The sequence below is a fragment of the Mesoplodon densirostris genome, chromosome 11 (assembly GCF_025265405.1).
Source record: "Mesoplodon densirostris isolate mMesDen1 chromosome 11, mMesDen1 primary haplotype, whole genome shotgun sequence".
In the NCBI taxonomy this organism is placed as follows: Eukaryota; Metazoa; Chordata; class Mammalia; order Artiodactyla; family Ziphiidae; genus Mesoplodon; species Mesoplodon densirostris.
In genome coordinates, this window is record NC_082671.1 from 68,650,624 (window position 1) to 68,673,502 (window position 22,879).

General features: G+C 42.3%; 1 protein-coding gene across 5 annotated transcripts in view; it reads right to left on the bottom strand.

Moving 5' to 3' along the window:
• The window catches only part of TNRC6B (trinucleotide repeat containing adaptor 6B), a 258,174-nt gene that overhangs the window by 39,171 nt on the left and 196,124 nt on the right, over positions 1 to 22,879 (bottom strand). For 4 of the 5 annotated variants that reach the window (XM_060112593.1, XM_060112591.1, XM_060112592.1 and 1 more), the window contains 8 exons: positions 22,798 to 22,819; positions 16,061 to 16,399; positions 11,320 to 13,668; positions 9,532 to 9,690; positions 6,499 to 6,674; positions 4,163 to 4,237; positions 2,359 to 2,404; positions 590 to 738 (listed from right to left, as the gene is read on the bottom strand). In XM_060112593.1, coding sequence (XP_059968576.1) covers positions 590 to 738; positions 2,359 to 2,404; positions 4,163 to 4,237; positions 6,499 to 6,674; positions 9,532 to 9,690; positions 11,320 to 13,668; positions 16,061 to 16,399; positions 22,798 to 22,819 — 3,315 coding nt within the window. The remainder of the gene's footprint in view (positions 1 to 589; positions 739 to 2,358; positions 2,405 to 4,162; positions 4,238 to 6,498; positions 6,675 to 9,531; positions 9,691 to 11,319; positions 13,669 to 16,060; positions 16,400 to 22,797; positions 22,820 to 22,879) is intronic. The other variant, XM_060112595.1, reaches the window with a different exon arrangement.

A 22,879-nucleotide genomic window follows, 5' to 3' on the forward strand; every position in this document is an offset into this window, starting at 1 on the left:
AACAGATACGTATAAATGACTTGTTTAAAGCAGATAGTTGAGAATTTGAAAAGTATACCATCATAACTAAAAACAGATCATTATGGAAATGGAGAAAGAAGACAAAAGAGCTCTCTTAGAAATAGCAAAGGAGAAAGTTTTGGATCATCTTGACAAAGCTAGAAGGCAAGGCCTTAGGAGACACAGAGTATTTGCACAAGATCCAAAAATTTATTTTTGTAAATTGCACAACAGCAGAAAAAAGAATTCAGAATAAATTTGCCTCTAGGATTTCTTCTACGTGTTTTGAGTGTGCATTTCCCCCACTATAAATAGATCACTTCCCCCCTCCAAACTTCATAAATTCCCCAAAACTTAGACCCTGTTCACAGTACTCACATTCTAAAGACAGATGGTTCTAGCTGCTGCCTAATCACCTGCCAACAACAACTATTTTCATGTCACCATTCAAAAGCAGGTGATGTTTGTGCTTTGCTCGCTCATTCAGTTCAGTAATTCTATGCTTCCTTCTGGAATTAATCATCAAAAGACAAGTGGGAACCAACGTGGTTCTCATGAATTATTATCTTAAACCAAGGATTCAACTCACCTTCTCAAAATAAGGCCCACTGTCTGTGGTTCCCATGTCTTTGGAATTAGGTGGACGGAACCCAGATCGATCTTTCCTCATGATATCATTAAAATCCCCGAGATTCATTGCTCGCTTGTCCACATCAAATTTTTTATCTGGAAGGCTCCCTGAAAAGTAACACAGAAGGAGTGAGAACGTTAACAATCAATGTCTCCCTCATGACCAAGAGTGACCTGTCCCACTATGCTCCCTGAGGTGCAGGTGTAAGACCAGAAGAGCTTTCTACTGGTTCAGGCTGCTGGTGGTCCTTCCTGGAACATACATGGATGCCTTAAAAACAAAACAAAACAAAACAATCCCCCCCAAATCCCACAACATATATTAGCTGTAGCTGGTTTTCTATGGAGGACTGAAAGAGAGCCTGAGGGCTAACCCAGTAAAAAATCTCTAACTAATCTAATTCTTAGACTGGGTATTGATATGTTTGATGAACATATTTTGCTCATATATTCAAATGTCCTCAGTGAGAGGATGTGTCTCTTGTTAATATTTTAGCATCTGCTAGACAAACAGTTGGGGTTGTGAAACATGATTATGAGGAATAAAAAGAGCAAAGAGGCATGGTTGTTGCCCTAAAATTTAGAACTTCATGCTGAACGCAGGAGATGGTGTGCCATGTTACTGGTACAATGTAATTTCCCAGGTACAATGGCTATTCCCACTTTCTTTCACATATCTATAAATTTGCTATTGTACAGTGACATGAAGCTCATTTTTTAACTGTTCTCATATTTAAGAGTATCACAGATCAGAAGTTATTTCCCTTATCTCCTAGGATTGTTTCCTTTTCTTCCCGGTTTGATTCTTTTTAAGTTCCTTCAGGTGAGCGACAGCATCACTGTGAAGGTCCCACAGATGAAGGGCTGACGCTGCATCTGCTCTACTTGCAGAGGGGCGGGTTGGTCAATAATGGGACATTCCAGTGCAGACAGACCTGGCCACCTGAGAGCTGACTCTGGCAGGGCCACAGACATATTTTATTTGGCTACACACAGCATTTTAAACAATCTGGATTAGCTTCCACTATTTAAAAATCAGGATGTCCAGGACAGGAATAAAGATGCAGATGTAGAGAATAGACTTGAGGACACGGGGAGGGGGAAGGGTAAGCTGGGACAAAGTGAGAGACTGGCATGGACATATATACACTACCAAACGTAAAATAGATAGCTAGTGGGAAGCGGCCGCATAGCGTAGGGAGATCAGCTCAGTGCTCTGTGTCCACCTAGAGGGGTGGGATAGGGAGGGTGGGAGGGATATGCAAGAGGGAGGAGATATGGGGCTATATGTATATGTATAACTGATTCACTTTGTTATACAGCAGAAACTAACACACCATTGTAAAGCAACTATACTCCAATAAAGATGTTTAAAAAAAAATTAGGATGTCAATGCATATCTGAATTTCTGGCCTCTCTTGCAAACACTGGAGGACCTGGCAAAGCTGAGCCTGCACTCATCCACGACAACAAGTGCCAACGGCCGAGCAAAGGCTGACTCCTTTATGTGGTACACACGGTCTCCCCAGCTGCCCAGTGGCCTCTAAGTTTCAAGTTTTTATACGTGGCACACACTACGCATTTACATCAAGCATGGTGCCTTCCCCAGAGCGAGTGTGGAATATGCGTCTAGGAACTGCACCCATCCAACTCAAAGTGAGCAGGGGATCCCAACAGGGTGTCATGAACAACAACATATTCCATTCGTATTAGTGGAGGGATACACACCTACAGACAAATCCATTTTGCTACTTGGATTATCTTCAGTTTGACTCTGAAAATAAAGAACAGTGAAGGAAGATTAAAAGCTTGAATTAAACGTCTGAATCAGAGGAGAAATGGCATTATTCATGTGTGAGCCACACCTTACTTTACTACTAGGACTATACAAGGTCCTTGGAAATGAACCTTAAACTGGAATGAAGACAATAACTTTTTTTTTTTGGCTGCGTGGCATGAGGGATCTTAGTTCCCTGACCAGGGATTGAACCCGTGTCCCCTGCAGTGGAAACGCGAAGTCCTAATCACTGGACCGCCCGGGAAGTGCCAAGACACTAACATTTATATATATATATATATATATATATATATATATATTTATTTATTTATATTTATTTTTGGCTGCATTGCATCTTTGTTGCTGCACGCGGGCTTTCTCTAGTTGTGGCGAGCGGGAGCTACTCTTCGTTGCGGTGCACGGGCTTCTCATTGCGGTGGCTTCTCTTGTTGCGGAGCACTGGCTCTAGGCACACGGGCTTCAGTAGTTGTGGCTTGTGGGCTCTAGAGCACAGGCTCAGTAGTTGTGGTGCATGGGCTTAGTTGCTCCACGGCACCCAGACCAGGACTCAAACCCATGTGCCCTGCATTGGCAGTGGATCTTAACCACTTCCTTTCCCCACCAGGGAAGTCCCAGTAACATTTTTTTTTCCTAATTTTTTTTTTTTTTTTTTTTTTTTTGCAGTACACGGGCCTCTCACTGTTGTGGCCTCTCCCGTTGCGGAGCACGGGCTCCGGACGCGCAGGCTCAGCGGCCATGGCTCACGGGCCCAGCCGCTCCGCGGCATGTGGGATCTTCCCAGACCGGGGCACGAACCCGTGTCCCCTGCATCGGCAGGCAGACTCTCAACCACTGCGCCACCAGGGAAGCCCCCAGTAACATTTTTAATATGACTAATTTTGGGACTTCCCAGGCGGCCCAGTGGTTAAGACTCTGCGCCCCCAATGCAGGGATCCGGGTTAGATCCCTGGTCAGGAAACTAGAGCCCGCATGCCGCAGCTAAAAATTCCGCAAGCCGCAACTAAGACCTGGTGCAGCCAAATAAAGAAATAAATATTAAAAACAAAAATCTGACTAATTTTGATTGCTGTTGGTGTCTATATTCCTAAATTCGATTTTCACATCAAATTAGCTTCAGTAAATCTATGGGCAGAGGAACAGCGAAACAGCTGCTTGGAGAATTAAACCCCTGTGCTCAAGTTCCAGTCGGCTCAGGATCAAATTCCAAGAGTGGCAGCCAAATGATGACAACTTCTTCTTGTGACTTGTCAAGTCATCAGATCTTGAAATGTGCAGCCAAGTCATTTGTCTTTTGGCAACCAGGGACAGGGTGTCCCCATAATGTTCCCAAGAGATCAAAAAATTAGAAACCCTACAAGAACTGCCTATATAATTAATCGCAAATAGTTTCCCAAGTTATTCTGCAGTTGCTGTCTTTTTAAAAATTATAATATTAAAACTGGTACAGTAGTCAGCAAAAATTATATAAATTTTAAGTACTTGGCTTTTTCTTCCCTAACTGCCTAAGGAAAAGGATACAAGGACTAAAAATATTTAAAAGCTGTACCCTTTAAATACTGGAGTATTTCATTAAGAAAAAAAGAATAGAGAACAAACACTGCCTAATCCAAATCAGGAACACTGCTTAACCAGTTTCTAAATCTGTAATTTTGTACTATATGTGGCAGTGGTCTTAAAATTTGTACTAAATGTAAAAGTTGGGATACATTACACATATGAAAAAGTAAAACTTACCAGCAATCCCATATTTGAAAACTGTTTGGCGAGGGGATTCATCCATGAATCATTGTTTCCTCCTTTTAGTGAGCACTAGAGAAATGAAATACGTAACCTCAGAATCAAATAATTTATTTCATTTCAACTTCCTGAGTTGCATAAGTACTGACTGAAAATGCAAAATCAAGAGTTTACCTTTTTGAACCCTAACTATTCCTCTTTAACTACAGTTATTTTGATATGTTATCTGTTAGTCTAAAAAAGTACTATGCCTTAGTTATTACATCTATGTTTTTATTCTTACTTTATTCGTTGCACTGAATTAGAAGTAACTGGAAAAATATATGGTCAGCTAGTGTTTTTACCCTATAAATAGAAGGTCAGTATCAGATTTTCTAAAACATAATGTTTGCATGCTAGTATTTTCTCTCTTAGTATCTCCTTATAACCCAAGCTGGTTTGTATTAGGAGTGAAGAAAAGGAGTTTGATGCTAGTGTATGTTATTTGGAAAGAAGCCCGTTTAAACTGGTCATTATTCTCTGTGTGGATACAATGAGGAACTCATCCACGTAGCACTTTCCTCTGCTTGTTTCATAGTGTAAAGATGTGGATCCGCAATGGGAAAGAAGCCTAGCAGAAGACACCGATCACCAAGCTTCCCGCATAGCTGTTACTATGAGGGCAGTTAGTTTTAAGTGCAAAGGTGGCGGATATAGGTTTCTGCTTGTTTCTTAATGGGACAAACTAGTTTCTCCACTGAACAAGGCACCAGTCATCAGTTCCACTTTTATTTCTACGTAGAAGGTGAGTGGAACTGTGGTAGGGACCTTGTGGGGGCAGGAGGTGATGGGGCTTTGTGCATGCGTGCATTCTCCGGGTAAAAATTCTACTTGTGTTCTGATGGTATTGGTCAGATCAATTTTATTATTCTTGCAAGTGTTAAGGTACTTAGTTTGAAGGTCAAAAAAACCCTCACTGGAGGGAGCAGAGAAGTGGTAGTTACTTTGTGGACAGATGATAGTGATAACAGCACAACAATGTGAATGTACTTAATGCGACTGATCCGTACACATTGGTTAAGATGGTAATTTTTATGTCAGCTGTATTTGATCACACACACAAAGAGGCCCTCAGTGTGAAAGGTCAGAATCATCAGTCATGGAGCAGAAACATTTAATTCCCAATTAACTTCATTAAATCTTGGTGGTTCCCTGAGTGGGCTAGCACCTTTCATTCAGCTGCTTCCTCAACAGTCTCCTGAACTATCTTGTAATTTGGTCTTATTGTTAATTTGTAAATAACAAAAAGAAAGCCACAGCAGACAACACGAATGTACTAAAAATGCTGGCAAGTTTACTGAATAATTTCTTTTGTGACTGGAGTAATAAAAGTCCTTTAAGAGGGAAAACTGTAAATGACTGCTTACACAAAACGTTTCTAACAGAAACAATCTGTATTCTCAGGCCTAAAAGAGAGTAATGGTATTCAGAACAAAATCCCATAGGCAAAGGGGATGAAGGTACAGCCCCTGGCCACTGAAGACCTTCTAAAATGGCACCCGGTATTTGAAAACCAGGACTTTTAGTTGTGAAGCGTTTCTTAGGGCAGCAAGGCTCCCATCCTCAAATTAAATACATGGCTGCCCACTTCCTATGTCCCTCAATGTATCTCTGGAATGAGAGGCTAGAATGAAAAAAGAGGGCTTCTACTGAGAGTTGTTCAGGTTCTAGATTGAAAACCAAAGTCCTCATCAAATTATGCAAATCAAAGGAGAAACTAAGTTGTTCTAAGGTACAGAAAGTAACAAGTGTAGAGCACAACTGGTCCAAGATGTAGATAAATCATCTAGTTGCTAACGCAGGGTTATGCACTGGCACCTCATTTTGTTGAGAAAAGGGTCCTGGGGCCTTGGAGTTTCCCGAATGAGATAAAAATGAGTTGCGATGATTGCTGCTGGAGAAACCATATTACTGTGGTTTCTCTTTAACATATTCCTGGGGATTTACTCTAAGGACTGACTTGGCTTTAGAACGCAAAAGCGTAAAACATTTATAAGGTGTGCCTTGACAGCTTCCAAAGAATTATTCTAATATGGAAGCCAAAGTGAGGAAAATTTCATTTCTTTGAAAATCCCATCTTACCCACAGCAAGAGTTTTGTCCTTCGAGATTTCACGGTCATGGGGAAGGAAGACGAGGGGTAAAGAGGAAGTAGTTACTTGTTCTGAAGAAAATACCTTCCCCCTCACTGAGGACCTCAAGGACTCCAGCTGCCTGGCTTCGTCCATGAAAACATTCTCAGTTCTGCCCTCTAAGAAAGAATAAGCAAGCCCAGGTATTTCTAAAGCGGGCTACCTTCATCTGTTTCTTTCCTCCTTGTCCCCAGCTTGCCGAACTGTGGGAGGAAGCACTTCCCTGAGAGCCGGCGGTGTTCCAGACTCCTCCATCCTCCTCCTCTTCCCAGCTGGGATGGCGAGTTCCAGTCACGGGCCCGTCACTCTCCCCCCAGCCGTCTTGCATAGATTTGGAATCTTTAAGAGAAGAACGAACCAACTGTATGCAATAGCTATATATAACAATAACCACAACAACCATTCCCCGTAAATACAGCATTTTAGTGTATTTGTAATTTTGTCTAGTCTACCTGTACGGCAAGGCAAATATCATTCGAACTTTTCAGAGCAGAAATGGAAACCCAAAAAGGGTCAATGATACAGAATAAGTTAATAAACCACAAATCAAGATTTCCTGGCCTCTGGTTCAATGATTTTTTTCCCCTTTACACAAAGTTGACAGAAATCCCCCAATTGAAAAGAACCTGTCGTTACTTATAAGAAATTTCACATCTCAATTTAGAGAAATCTGTTACTCTTAATGAGGATGTTTTACTGCATTCTTTAGTTTTACCCTCCTAAAAGTATGTGGTGGACTTTATAATGGACTTTACAAACATGAGGTATGGTAAAGAACAACTGTCTACCTTGCTTGGGGTGAAGAAAAGAACATGCAAAATGAATGAAAAAAGAAAACTGTATTAGATTTTGAATATCAAAATTATGGTGAAAGAAGAGAAATTCACATATAGCCATGAAAATTTGAAAGTTATTGGATTTACACACTTGAAATGGATTAGGTACTAAAAAGATCCTAGGCAAAGACAATGTATAAGCAATGGCTTTTAAAAGACGGAGGAAATGTGGTAGACAGGGAACGAGGAAAACAGAACAAAGAAAGAGGGAAATCAGGGCTCTAATATTCGACGAAATAGGACGTCATCAGTATCCAGAGTCAAATTTCACCAACATCCCCCTTTAAACAAAGACCTTTAATTTGGAGATTGGGATAATCCTTAATCTCCTTCTGAAAATACTGTATGGAACTGGTGGATACACTGTGTGGTAATGATACTCTATACAATGATGGAAGAAGGGAAATACACTATCCTGCCTAGAAGCTCCATCCACACCTTCAATTTACCAAATGACAGGACCTTTATGAAGGGGTAGTTATTTGATTTAGATAGCTTCATGTGAAGAGTCTAGAGCCAGAAAGGTGTCTCTTCCAGGCCTTTCCTTGAATGACTGCTGCCATGCCCTAGGACCAGGCCTATGATGCCATACAGGCACCCATCAAGTACACAGGGTGCAAGGCAGCTGATTTCCTCAGACTGTGGCATCATCTCCCAGCAACGCCCAGGGGAACCTGATGGAACCTCCATGGGGTTCACTGAGCCCCCCGTGCAGGGGCTCTGTGACTGGGCAGCAAGAGGCAGGGCTTGGGAGTTGTCCCCTCCGCTGCTGGAAATGCCATTGATAACCAGGACCATTTCTCCTGCATAGGAGGTTACCCACTATTATTGTAAACACAGGCTTTATACATCCTCTGACAAGCAACAGGAATTAAAGACCCAACATAAGTGACATACTGACCCCTTTAAAGAAGGAAGACATCCACGTAACCCTTCTTCTAGAGAAAGGAGCTGAACTTTTAACAAATGACTTCTTGTAGAAACATAAAAAAGCTCCGATTTTTAGTCACAGAGCCCACACCAGATATAAGGTATCTGCAGTCTAGACAAGATCACAGGTTAACTATCAGCATCAATTTGGTCGGCTGTGATGATCCAGCCCCTTCCTCTATTACACACTGAAATTACCCAGAGAAGGAGTAAATATAACTACAGCTTTTACCGCAGATACAGAGGATCCTGAAGAGTAGAAGACTTTTTAAAATCTGGAGAAAAGTGAGTCTTTTGTGATGGACAAAAGATGATCCTGAAGTTGGGAAAGACATAAAAATCCTGAAAGCACTGCTGAAGTGCCGCCTTGTGCCAAGGGTCTGGTTCATGCCTTCCAACAGCATTTTGGATCTATTCCAAGTCTACAGGATGGTATTTCCCATGATGATACAACCAATTTTACAATGAAAATCAAGACGGAATCAAATTCTTTATAAAGTGAAGGAGATTCGTAATTTTAAAAATGCAGTCAAGTTACATAGGAACAAGAGTGAGTTTCTAGAATACAGATAGCTAAGATGAAATTCCTGTGGCATGGTAAGAATCATACATATCATAAAATAAACTTGACAGTAGAATTTTTTTATTCTTGTTCAGATTTTGAGTATTCAGTCTGACCACATTTTTTAATCAAAAGACAATTCCTTAAGTCTGCAATATGGTAGAAAAGTGATGTTGGGATACTTTTTAAGAAAACTATAAACAAGTGAAAACAGATACTTGAAACTGAATTTTTCAATTGAGCACCATCCAATGGGACGTTCCGCAGCATCCATTTACAAAGTTTGCAAATTACTGTGACTACACATTGCCAGCTGGATCTAGTATAGCTTAGATTTTCAATGATCATGAATAAGTGTGACGTGCTTTGTTTAAAAATTCAAATGAAGAAATCTTTTTTGGGTTAAAGAAACCTTAAATGTGCTTACGTGGGTGGATGTATGAGAAGAGAGACAAAGGGGAAAGGAAGGAACGGAAGGATGAAGTCACTGGGCAGCAGAGACCTTGTTCCACGTTAAAAGCCAGGAGTTAAAAAAAAAAATATACCAACATGAGAGTAGAAATGCAAAATAGATCTAATGAGCAATATTTAAGTTACTGAGCAAAAAAAAAGCACCACATGAAAATTTCAACTCTGGCCAGACACCAAACCTAAGTTAAAACGAAATCAACAAAACTAACTTATGACTTCTAGTTCATGGTAAGCATTTTTACATATGCCAAGTCCCCAGCATTTGCTGCTAACCATTTATTAAAGGTTCAAGGTCCTGAATCTCACTGAAACAACAGTTTAACAACAGCCCTCACCAAAATGTGTGACCCCCAAAGTTATAATAGAGACTCCCTCAAAAATAATGCCGTATACTTACTAGGTTTCATGGCATTTGGAGCACTGGAGGGTGTGGTCCCCCAGCCTGTGGTCGATGCTCCCGTGTCATCCATTTCACCCCACCCAGGACTGCTTTCATTTGGCTCACCCCAAGCTGAAGTACCATTATCTGGAGCAGGTGGTGTGCTTTTGCTCCAGACTGTAAAGAAAGGACATGTATCTCTAAGAATGATTTGTTCAATGAACACCATAGTATCCACTGGAGGTGAAGGTAGGAGGAACAGGCACTCCTGAATTCTGTTGGTGGAAATATAAATAGGTGCCACCTTCATGGAGGGCACTTGGCATTGTCACTTTAACCTTTTGCCCAGTAATTCCACTGCCAGGAAATTATACCACAGATATACTTGTAAAAGTAGATGAAATTACATGTACAACAATGCTCACTGCATCACTGTCAGGTAACATTTGGAAACAACCTAAATATCTACCAAAAAGGGACCAGTCAGACCGATCGTGAGTTGCCCATCAAATGAATACTATACACGAAGCAATTGAAAGACAGAAATGTACATGCTAACGTGGAAAGTTTTTAAGAATAATGAAAAAAGCAAGGTGAAGAACAGTGTATATAGTACAATCCCTTCCATGTAAAAATTTTAAAGGATAGATATATTTTGCTATAGGTATGAATGAAATTTCTGAATGGCATACAAAATTCTAAGACCTGCAGGGAGAGACCCTAGGGGCTAAGATTCTTTTACTTATTACCTTTTGCTTTTCTGTACAGTTTGAAGGTTTTTACTATATGAATAAAAATTTTTACATGTTCTAGGTAGGGAATTAATGAGCAATCTTCATTTCCTTCCTCATTCTTTTTAATATTTCAAGAAAAGAACTAATTAAAAGTAATCATTTTCGAAGTGTCCATAACTGGATTCACTGAATACTAAGCTTACTTTGGAAAGTGGAAAATTAAATATTATGACTAATTTTAACTAAAAAAGCGAACACTTGAATGGTGCATCCTCTTAATTTGTTGAACTATATGAGGACACTCAAGTTGACAATGCCAAACTAAGAATGATTACCAGCACTACTTTTTTTTTTTTTAAAAGAGTTCAAAATCCCACGGCACCCCCCAAGCCCCACCTTTTTAAAAATTTTCACCAGCACTATTTTTAATTTACCAGGTATGATGTCTCCTACTCAAATAAGGAGGGAAGAAAGTTTAATTCTGGACAACTGATTATCATGAGATAACAATCTCCACACAACGAAGTTCTCCACTTCCAGAGGTTAACTATTAAAAATTATCTGGAAAGTGATGGAAACCTTCCAGATCCCAGCTTTGCTACAGCATTTTCTGATGGTCTCTGCAAGAACAACACAGACTACTTCCTGTCGCCGGGGCAAGAGAAACACAGAGGATGTGTCCACAGGCAGAACCAGAATGGAAGTCAGGTCTATTTCTGCTCCTATTTTAATTCTTTATTTTTAAATCTAGAGCACAGTTTGTTTAGCAAGATATAAATCTTTTGGATTCTGCAGACCAATACAATTACCAAAACGAAAAACAAAAACTGGAGAGACTAATCCAGGAATGCCTACTTTTTCCTTTTGCCAAGAAAGAACATTAAAATGTACTACCAGCATCTGTTATCAGTATCATTTTATAAAAAGAGAGTCTCCGTTAACAACAGCCTAGAGTTAACATAGGAAAGGTTCCCAGAACAAAGCTAAGTTAAATAAATGCATCTTAATAAAAATGCCTTGGTTTAGGATTTCTTTTCTTCACCAAAACCTGTGAGAAAAAGCCATTGCCTACCTGATGCTGATTTAGCGGTCATCGGGGTAGGCAGGTTTGGTTCTCGAGGTGCTGGGCCCCCTTGGGAATTCTTATCCCACAGATTCACATTCTTGTAGTTGTAACTGTTAGGGTCTCCCCACGCTGAAGTGCCATCATCAATGTCCATCTTCCGACTAATCGACTGTGGGGATGGCTCTTCCCAACCACTGGGTTCCTCATCCTTCGGGTTCACTGGCTGTGGCCCGCTGCTCCAGTTGGAACTGGAAGGTCGTCCGTTGCCTGGAGGTGGTGGGGCTGGGCCTCCCCATGAACCAGAAGTCTCTGGTTGTGGTGGCGGTGGCTGCTGTGCCTGCTGCTGCTGTTGGTGCTGTTTGTTCCAGGAACTGGGTTGTCTGCCTGTCTCTGTCCAGGCTGTAGATCTTTTGCAATCTTCCCACCCGCCTTTTGAAGCTAGGCTTGCGTTCCCACCGTTCCCCCAAGTTCCGATTTCATTCTGCCCTCCTTCACCCCACCCAGACACAGGTTTACTGGCAGAACTTTCCCAATTGCTATTTTTCGCCTGATCGACCTCCTCTCCCCAACCATTCTTTCCAGAAGTCCATCCTTGATTGGGCTGGCGTCCACCTCCCCACCCCTGCTCCTTGTTGGAATTCTCATTCCAAGAGGAAGATGTCTTTTCATCTGGTCGTCCTCCTCCCCAACTGGAAGAGTTGTTGTTCTTATAGTCATTCCAGCCTCCTGTGTTCTTGGGGTCTTTCCACTCTGTAGAGGCTGAGAGCTCCCCCCATCCAGACTTCATTTGATTGCTTTGGCTGGGTGCATCTCCCCAGCCCCCTGAGTTCTTGGTCTGTGTGGCAGCGCTCTCCCACCCCTCAGTTCCTTTGTCAGATTTCCCCTCGGGCCTTGGCACCTCTTCAATATCCCACACTGTGTCCTGCTTAATTTGAGTTTGGCCCCAGCCAGTGTTTGAGAGCACCCTGGGGTCCAAATCAGTTCGGCTCAAAAGAGTCTGCAAGACAGCCTGACAATCAGGATGTGTGGGCCTGTACGACCGACGGCCAGAATTATGACTGTCACTACTTCCTGCTTTGTGGTTGCTTCCAGTGCTTTGACCTCCAACTTCACTTCCCGTGGAGCTGGAAGATCTTCCCCAACAGGGAGCCTGGGCATTGCCTTGGTTTTCAGGGAGGGGGTGGCCCTTTTGATTGTCCCATGCTCCAGTGCTAGAATTTGGTTGGTTTGGACCACTCCATTCTCCAATTTTCAACTCATCAGACCCAGTCGGCTGTTTCCATTCTCCCTGAGAGACCCCAGATGTCATTTTGTTCCCTTCACCCCATTTGTTGTCATTAGAGTCCTGAGGGCCAAAGTTCCAGGACCCACCCGTAGACCTGTTATTGTTGTCCCAAGAGTCATTTTTTGACCCAGTTGATTTCTGAACAGGAGCTCCTTTCCAGGAGTCCTCTCTATCCTTTCCATTGTTCCCATTGTTTCCAGAATTGCTCTGTCCAGAGGCTGTGTCAGTTCCAGAAGGCCCCCTAGCTGCACTCCAAGATCCAACACTCCCAGTCTTTCGATCTCCAGTGCTTTGTGAAGGGGCATCAGTGCTCCTGGAGGCGTTCCCCAAGCCCATTCCAAAGGGCATTCCCTTATTCTCCATGGGGTTTGGTGAACTTAAGTTCAAGGAGTTAGTGTTTCCATTTTTTGGTCCATCAGTGTTATGAATTTGAGCCTGTTCTCTGCCAGAGACAACAAAATTAACACCCGCATTTTCCATCTTTGACTGCTGTTCCCTGGATGCCTGACCTACTGTGCTAACCTGTGCACTGGAATTACTAGTATCCGTTTCCAATGCCCCTTTCCTAGAATTTCCTTCTTGGACCAGCGCTGGCCAGGCAGATGGGTTGCTATTTGGGTTAAAGTTGCTGAAGCCAGAGCCAGGTCCAATTCTATCCTGACCGCTCACATTCCTCCAATTTCCTAGTCCATTGTTGCTTTCTGTAGTAGAGTTGGAAGATTGAACAGATTTAGCCTTAGGGTCAGATTTCCAGACCCCAAGATTACATTCGTTCCCAGAACTTGCAGACTGGCACTGGCTCCCTTTTCCTTTGTTACTAGTGGTGCTTCCTGGCAGAGTGCTCTTCTCAGAGCCAGGGTTCGAGGCACTGTTGTTATCGGTGGTGTTTTCGGAAGAAGACTCAGTGTCTTTGCTGGCAATGCAAGGCCACTCTTCCATGTCAGACCCGTCTACAATCACCTTGTCCCAGATGTGAATAGGGTTGGGGGAGGCGCCGTTGTTGGAGGAGGCTCCCGGGCCCCAAGTGGGATTTGCATAATGTGAAGCAGCAGCAGCTCCAAGGGCTGACTCTGAGAAAGAGAGTGTCTCATCAATCACAGCCGCATATGCATGCTCTATTAACACCCCAAGCTCAAAGTGCCCCAGAGGAGAGCTCACCACGCTTCCCCGCAAACTAGTTCTCTAGCCAGCTGCCTGCCTTGGTAAACTGTATCACACCCATCTTAGTCATCTCTTCTGTTTTGCCTGGTTGGTGTATTTGCTAAATCTCACCCCCCAGCATCTCTCAAAGATACCCTCTTGCCATTCCTAGTGACAGAGAAGGGCCTTCCTGTATCTTGAGACAAGGCAGTAACACCCGGTACTTGCTTTATATCTCCAATCCATGCTGAACATTCCTGGCTGCAGTGAGTTTTCTAAAGCACACTTTTGATTATATCACTGCTGTATGGAAGGCAGTGGATAGTTTCTTAGTGTACAAGAATAAAGCTAAACTCTTTGGACTGAGGTTTGATCAAGATGCTCCACAACCTGGGACCAACTGACTCTTCTAGTCTCATCTTCCACTACTCTCTCTGATGATGCCCATATTCCACAAATTGCACCTTCTCACCCTGGCACCATTCCACACAGGCACCTCCTGTTTTTTCCTTCTGAATTCACAAACTGAAATTTATCTGTCTTTCTGGGCCTAGTTCAAGTGCCATTTCTTCTATGAAACTTTTTTGAGCTTACCACCTGAAAACAACCTTTCCCTGTCTGGAGCCATTTTGCTCAGTGTACTGTGTTCACATCTTCCTTTCCCCACGTTAGTGCCTTTTAGTCAGAGACCTATCTTGCTAACGTTTGAATTCCACATGGTGACCAGGGAACTGCTGCTCAGTAAGCATCTACTGAATGAGGAATGCCCACCCAGCTAGATGCTAGGGGCAGACAAGCATGAATCAGTTTGTATGCCCAAGGAACTTGATAAAATAGTCTGGCTCAGCACATATTTGATGGAATTTACTACATTTGGTGGGGGGGGAAATGACCTGTTTTTAGCCCAATAATTTCTAAACTTATTCCTTTCACCAAAGAGCTTTAAATCAATATGACGTTGAAAAAAAAACTATTACATAGAGCCATATAAAAATAAGGAAGCAGAGAATCTCAAACTCTTGAGATTAGGGGCCTCCTTGGTTTTAAGAATGTAAACAGGAGACTGACTCACACTGGACCCATGTCGATGTCCAGGCCTGGCTAGACTCAGCCACTGAAGTGCCCGGCACAACCACTCCCTCACACTTCCCTTTGCAGCTGGTTATGAGGGGACAGGAAGGAAGGGCCAGGAGGCCTTTCCCTGCCTGATTTGGGCCTGGCCTGACAGCCACCACAAGAAGCCTCATATACAGGGCTTATCGCTGTATAAAGCCCGTGTCACCACGAGCTTTCTTTCCATCTTCGCTTGGCACACAAGATGGTAACAGAATTTTCTAGGCAATTCTATGTTCAAATCAGAACTAGAATAAAGCATCCTGTCATTAACAACCACCAGCCCACTGTCCTTGCCAACGCCTGATGGTCTTCAAGCTCTGAATTTTAATTTAGTCTCAAAAAATATTTTAAGAATATGTGGAGGGCTTCCCTGGTGGCACAGTGGTTGAGAGTCCGCCTGCCGATGCAGGGGACATGGGTTCGTGACCCGGTCCGGGAAGATCCCACATGCCGCGGAGCCACTGAGCCTGCGCATCCGGAGCCTGTGCTCCGCAACGGGAGAGGCCACAACAGTGAGAGGCCCGTGTACCGCAAAAAAAAAAAAAAAAAAAAAGTGTGGGGGGGTGGCATCTGGAAGTTCTTTACTGTTAGCTGTTTAGTGTTCATCTATTAAAAACTCTCAAAACTTCCAGTAGGACCCTTCAGCTAAAGATCCCTTATATCTACATACAGTTTTAAACAAAGCTCAAAATCCAGGGCTCTCTAAAGAAATACTGATTTTAAAAATCTAATAAAAGAATGGTATTATGTGGGATCCTCCCAAGATTCTACATTATCATCTAAGAGACCTTCTTTCTATTCTCCCAGCATTCTAGGAACGTAAACACGGGAGTCTAAGATTCAGAACCAGCCTCTGCACTAGCCTCACTTGCAGTCGCCCCCTGAGCACACCCCTGTGGGGGAAGCTGGGACTATGGAGGCTCGAACTGTAATGCTCTTGTCTGAGGAGGAAAAAAGGCCCCAAAGAGAGAGGAAAAACAGCAGCGACATTAGACGCTCAGGCCAAGACCACACACACTCACTGGATACCAAAACCCAGTTTCAGGAGAGAAATGCTGGTACACGTCTCACACTGGGCTCCTCCCCCATTTTGAGTAACGCCAAGCATCTATATAATTAACATGGACTTTACATGGGCAACACAAGCGACATGCTCACTCCCTGAAGCCGCCATGTCTCCCGTTCACCTGCACAAGGCTCGCTCACCTGGTGCGGTCCCACCCTCGCTCTGCAGCAGCGCTCCTGTCACTTGTGCGTTGGGGTTTGCTCCGGGCGCTGTGGAGGGAGGAGGCCCCGCCCCGCCCCCGAGGAGCATGCAGGACGGTGGAGGAGGCTGCCCACGTTTTAGTAACACTTTGTGGTCCTGCTGGCAACGGAATCGCGGCGGCACCTCCCGAGGCATGTAGCGGGCGGCGCTTGGCGGTTGTCCGTTCGGCACTGCCACCCTTTTGGCATTGTTGCCACCATTGACTGGTGGCGATGGAGAGCTGCCAATTGGGCTGGCGGCCGTTGGTTGGCTTAAACTTGGTTTCGTCACTTCGGGCACTGAAAGAGAGAGATGGGGAAACAGCCTTTGAGATCAAATGCATTTTTCTGAAGATTATTTTTAAGAAAGCTTCCATGAGACCAATTCTAATAAGACAACTCTTCTTTCACCCAACTCTGAGGGACATGGTCTTTCCAGACTCCCCAGCATCTTCAGTTTACCGAAGGTAGGGTAAGGGCAGCGAGTGATGGTGACAAGGATTCAAAGGCTGCGGTATCATGGAATTACATTCCATCAACTAAGGAGGAGAGGGAAGCAAGCACCATTCACTCCCCTAAATCAATAGTGGGCTGCCTAGAAGGTCTAAGGATGCATACAAACCCCACACAAAACCCATGGTAAAGGTTCAAGGCTCTCAGCCCAAGGGTCCTTTCCCTTTACCAACATTCTGAAAGACTGGCCTCTGAGAAAATTTCCCCCAAATCCCCGGACTAGGTAGGCTATGCACCCTTCATTTGGGCTCCTGGAACATGCTGTCCATCTCTGAACCACTGAATGAACCGGTTATATTGACATTCTCCATTTACAGACCCTTCTCCCCACCATGCCAGAAGTTCCTCAGTGGCAGGAACCCATCTTTCATCTTTTTGTCTTAGGGCCTGGCACAGAGTAGACCCCTTCAGGGAACCCCAGGCCTAGAGAATCACAAAATCAACTTGGTTTTGGTTTCTACAGCCACCTGAACTCAAAGACTCTTGGCACTCTGTGTAAACATTAGAAATGTTATCTTTTTGCTTTTGTCCAAAAAAAAATTAAGTGGACCTTGTGTGTGCTTTTTTAACTGTTCATTTAAAATAAAAATTTCAAAATGTAGATAGTTTTCCTATTTACTTTAAATACTTAGGGTTTTCCCTCACTTTTACAATGGCAAACAGGAAGTACTGGAACACTGAAATGACCGTGAAGCTCTGCAGGACCCCTTGGCTTTCCCTCAACCCTATAGAAAATCCTCTGGATCTGCACCTCCCTTGCTTCATCTTACCAAAAGACTGCCACCCTTTCCAAGAATATCCACCTGGCAAATACAGGCTGGCAGCAATACAGAGACAATCATTGAGACTGGTAATTCAGATGATTCTGAGGCCCAAATCCTTGACACCCAGAGTCATGTTAGGGCCAGCCCTGGTGGCAGTATTGCTCTAACTGCTGAAGTGATGCTGGGCCAGTATGTTGCTTGCTGAACTGGCTCCTTTATGAGGAGAGAGATACATCATCAGAAATCAGGGGGCCCAATCTATAACCACTGGACATTGGTGAGTACCGTGAGTAACAGGAAAAAAAAAGAGTAGGAGCCTGAACTAACTGTAAAGCAATACTTGGGTCTAACCTTAGCCAATCATGAGGCAGTTCTGGGCCTCCTAGTAAGGAAGGGAGGTCAGAGGATAAATGAATGAATGAATGAATAAATAAGTAAATAAACATATTTCTTAAGAAAATAAATTGGTCATTATCTAATATTATTAATATAGTACCCTTTGCATGACTTATAACAGCCAGTGGATAAATAACTGATAATGAATGAATAAAGATGAATTATTTAATGATTCATTTTCTATCTGTGCCTGGAGGGTTCCGTAGCACATGGCATTCCCAATCCTCTTTCCTCTTATTACGAGAATAAACAAGAAGCTGACAAAGGCTGGCGGGATTCTTCCGAACTAGTTTTTAGGACAGAAGGAGTTATGCTTCTGCAAGGCTACCCTTCTATAAGAGGGCTAGAATCTCCACTTTAAGGTAACCAGGTTTGTTACATGCCTTCCCTCATTTCTCTAAGATAGAGTAAGACATGGTAAGGAGAGTCTACAGAGCTGAGATCTGAACATCAGTTCGACTAACTTTACAACATTCATAGCATAACTAAAGAAATCTGGTGGGTACTGTGTATTGTGCAAGATTCCCTGCAAAAGCTCCTCAAGGCATTTTCCCACCATCACATCAGAGGTAGAATGGATCATAAACGATGAAGTCATTATAAAACAGGACCACCGCTTGACCACTCTCCTTGCAACACGGTGCTCTATTCTGGGAGATTAGCCATTCAAAACTCTAGGACACAGTCAGAAAAAGCATGCCTGAGATACATGTTAAGAGCAAACTGTTTCAGGACTTGAATGAATTCTTATTGTTTTTTTTTAAATTACACCTTTCTGTAAATTCAAGAATTTTAAACATTTAAAAGCCAGTCGCAACTCTAGGCACTAACTGGAGAGCAATGCAGCTGTTGGGCAGGATGCCCAATCCGACCTGCTTCCAGAAGTCCAACTAGAGACATCAGAATCAGTGCGTGTGCCACGTCAGGCTCCAGAAAGTCAGGCAGTAACAGAGGAGAGGGAAATTATGATTAAGTCTGAATTACTTTTTGGGCCCTCTCTCTTCTCTTCTGAACCTTAGTGATTTTAATAGCTTGTGGTGCAAATATTTCTAAAGATGAGCTGCTCAAAATAAGGGCACAGTTTCTTATTTTCCAGAGAGAAAGTCTGTGGCTTAAACATGATCTCTGCATCAGGGAAATAAAGACGTGAAAAATGCTGGGTATCCTATTTTCTAATTTCCATTCATTTACCACCAAAAGCCATTTACTTACTCTAATGATTGAATCTTTTCCCCTTCCCTGCTGCCATTATTTAATACCATTCTCATCTTACAGTCTGAACTTCTAATTGCCTCTATTTCTGAAAAACTTCAATAAGATTCTTTTTCAGATAAAAGTATTCTTTAAGAAAATTCTGATACGGGGTAGGACCAATACAAACTATTTTCTTTCAACACCTTTTCGTTTTGGTTTTTTAATTAATTTTTATTCTTTAAATACCTTGATGGTATCAAACATCAAAAACAAACAAACAAACAAAAACAAACAAAAAACCCTTCTAGAAATGTTTTAAAAGTAGTAGTTAAAATACAAACAAGCTCTAGAGAAGACATTATTTTAGACTGAAAATTTTCTTGGTGAATAATAATGAGTTACAATGCAATACAAAAAATTTCAAAGATTGATAACACACAGAGTGGCTGACACACACTCAACACTGTTCGGTAACCTCTAAGCACTGTCTCCATTTCTTTACCTTCCACTCACTCCCCATACTCAGTGCACGCTGGCCTTTGTCCAGATTGTCTCCCTGGAAGCTTCTCTCCTCATTAAATCACTAGTGATTTTGCTGTCATTCTAATGGGCACTAGTTGGACCTCGGGGGAAGAAAGCCTACCTCAAATATTAATCAATCAAAGTAGACCCAAGGTTATTCAGTGCACACAGCACCATGCACCCACTGTAATATGACTTCTGGAATGGACTCAAAAGCCAGAGTTGTGGCCACTGTACAACAGTGGTCCATCTCCTCAGGTATGCTGATGGGAAAGTGCTGTTTCTCTGCTGTGTCCAAACTGGGTAAAGGTTATGAATTACTGCTTTGGACAGCAATATCTAAAAATTTTTATTTATATTGAGCTGGAAGCTTTTCCCTGTTGCTTTGACTCACCAACAGACATTTACCAAGGAATTGCTAAGTGTCAGGCACCAGAGCCCTTCAAATCTTTGAAGATAGTTACCAGAGCTTCCCCATGTGGGAAGCATTCCTTGGGAGTTAAACACTCCCCACCCCCTTCCAGTATTTAACCCTCCCAGCGGTGACACAGGTTCAAATTCCTTGACCATTCTGGCCCAAACTCCTCATGGTCCATAGAGGTTGATCTCTGTTCCTTTGCATAGAGTGGTGCCCATTATAGGAACTGTAAATCCCTGCCTAGATACTGTATTTCCAGTAATGTAGCTTAAGGTCATGTTAGTTTCTACAAATCGGTTATTTCATACTGATAACTTCCATTAAGCCAACCGTCACCCTAAGATCTAACATCTTTTTAACAACGCTAAATGGTTATGTCCAAACTCTTCCGTTACATAGTCTATTTCTTCAATCCTAATCATACCCTTCATCCCTGTTAAATCTGGTCTATTACATCAATCCCACAAACTTTTCCAATTCCAAGACCAATATCCAACAAAGGAGGAGATCAGCTTCTACCTTAAGTGCCTTTTAGTTATTTGCTACTTGAATAGCAGGCCCAGCTCTGGCCCATGTCTTCACCTAACCTCCACTTCAAAGCCCTGTCCTGTTTTCTCCAAAATTCTCACATTTTTTAAATGATGGAAAATAAATATGCTGAATTTACTTTTTCTCTGAAATACGGAGAAACCTTACTTCAGTCCTCCGTACGACCAGAGACTTGGCACCAACACAGTCTTTTTTTTTTATATAGGGTCTGCTGGGGAAAGAGAGGTGGATTCAGAGTTAAGGGGAGGCTGCCTGAGGCAGGCACCATCTTTGGGAAGGGGAATAGAACCCAGAAACATCAGCTGAGGGAAGAAGAATGGGATTTAGGCAGGCTCTTGGGAACAAAGATGAAGATGTGGCTGTAAAACGGGATAAAAAAGGTAGAAAGATCAGGGCCTCCTTCTACTTATGGTCTAACATACCTTAGGGATAATTTTTATTCCCCAGTTCTAACAATTAAATCCCTTATGAGACCCAAAACAGGCTCTCAGCTCACTTCAGGATTATTTTAATTTTTGAGTGGGAGGGTGGTGGCGATAGGGGGGTATGGAAACTGTGAAACTGTATTCCATTTTATGGTAGTATGAGAAAAACCCTAAATGGAGGGAAACTTTGGTAGTAAGTAAAAAAGAACGTTTAATTTTTAAGGCTTTGGCAGAGAAAAGAGGAATGTGATTCTGAGAAGAGACCTAGTACAAATAAAAAAAGAAAGAAAACTCTAACGGATTTTCTGCTTTCCAATAGAAATACCACTTAACGTACAGAGCAGCTTATTTCGACAGCTCAACTGGTCCTTGGAGTCACAAGTATTAAGAACTGTGGCCAGGCCCAGGAACCCAACCACTGTGTTCCAGCAACCACAGAGTCTGGATTTTTTAGGAAAATGCCAATTTTCTCATCTGTTGTCCTCATAAATCATCAAAAAGTCCTATAAATATACTTATATGCCAAAATCCTTTCCTAGACAGTATACTGGTTTAGAAAATATGGACACTGTTCTACTATCAATAACTCTGTTTCTATGGTAAAGTATAATTTATATTTCAAACAAGTAATTTATAGAGATACTTCCAAAATAATGCCTACCTCTGGGTTAGAAACTGGCTGGAAGTATAAGGGGAGAACACTGTTCTAACTAATTAAAATAATTACAGCTAATAGTAGTTTCTCTCAGTTTATTTTATAAATCACTACAAAGTTCCAGACTATATTCTCTTTGAAATGCTTTTTGATTAGAAATATATGACAGTAATGTCTACTCATCTGAGAATCTGTTTTCCAGAACTAAGTTTCCTAAGAAACTAGTACCATCTTTATTAGTCTTCCATCACTGTGTGACATACTTTGGCCTGGTGGTCCAATAAAACGAAACAAAACAATGAAGAAACCAGTCATTAGAGAACCTCCCATCAAGCCTTGGCCTCTCCATGACCCTTATCTTCCCCCATGTTATCATAGTCACATCTGATTCCCTTCATCCAGGGCAGTGGTCCTCAACCTGGGACATATACTGTGGTCACCTGCAGAGCTTCCCTAAATACATCGATCTGCTAGGGCTGTGGCCTGGGACCATGAAGGTTTGGGAGGAGACTGGGCTTGCGTATTTTGACAAGTCTAGGCAAATGATTCTAGTGCATATGCTAGCAGAGAACAACATATTTAAGTGGGTGAGGTTAGGAGTTACAATACTGGTCTCAAGGAATTAAGTCTCCCATTCTTAAGGAGAACTGACCAAAAGTATGACCACTGATTATGCAAGACTGCATAATCAAAATGAACAAAAGAGAAAGAACTGAATACACGCAGACCATTAGAGATCGAGAAGGACCTCAGAGACACCTGCTTCTGTTTACAACACATCACAATTTTGTAAGAGTTAAAGTGCATTATCTTTTTTAAAAGCATATTCCAGGCTCTATTTCAGAAGACAGTGTGAGCATCCTAAATATAACCCTCATTTTCAGACTCAATGCCTATCATGGATCAAGGTGGTTAACAACCCTCTGCAGTTCCCATCTGTAAAGCAGGGACCAGTGTGTTGCTTTTGCTACTGTTCTAAGAAAAATTTTTGCAAAGGTTCAGTTCAAAATCATGACCTCTTTACTTTCAAAACAAGGTATTACACTGTCTAATCTCTCTTGCCTCCCAAAAAATGTAAGGCCAACTAGAAACACTAAGTACTTTTAATTTGTCATTACTGCTCTTCAGTGACTGCAAACAGCCAACCTTAATTACTCTACACCCACTCCCACGAATCAAGCGGATTGGAGGCTGAGTCAGCAAAGTGTAAAATCTAAACACCAAAGAACATAAATCTAAAAAGGAAGAAAAAAAAATCTTACCTTTGGTTTTTTGTTCCGTGACCTGCAAAATAAAGAGACGTAAGTAAATGACACTTGCTTTCTAATTCTGTAATGTATTGTA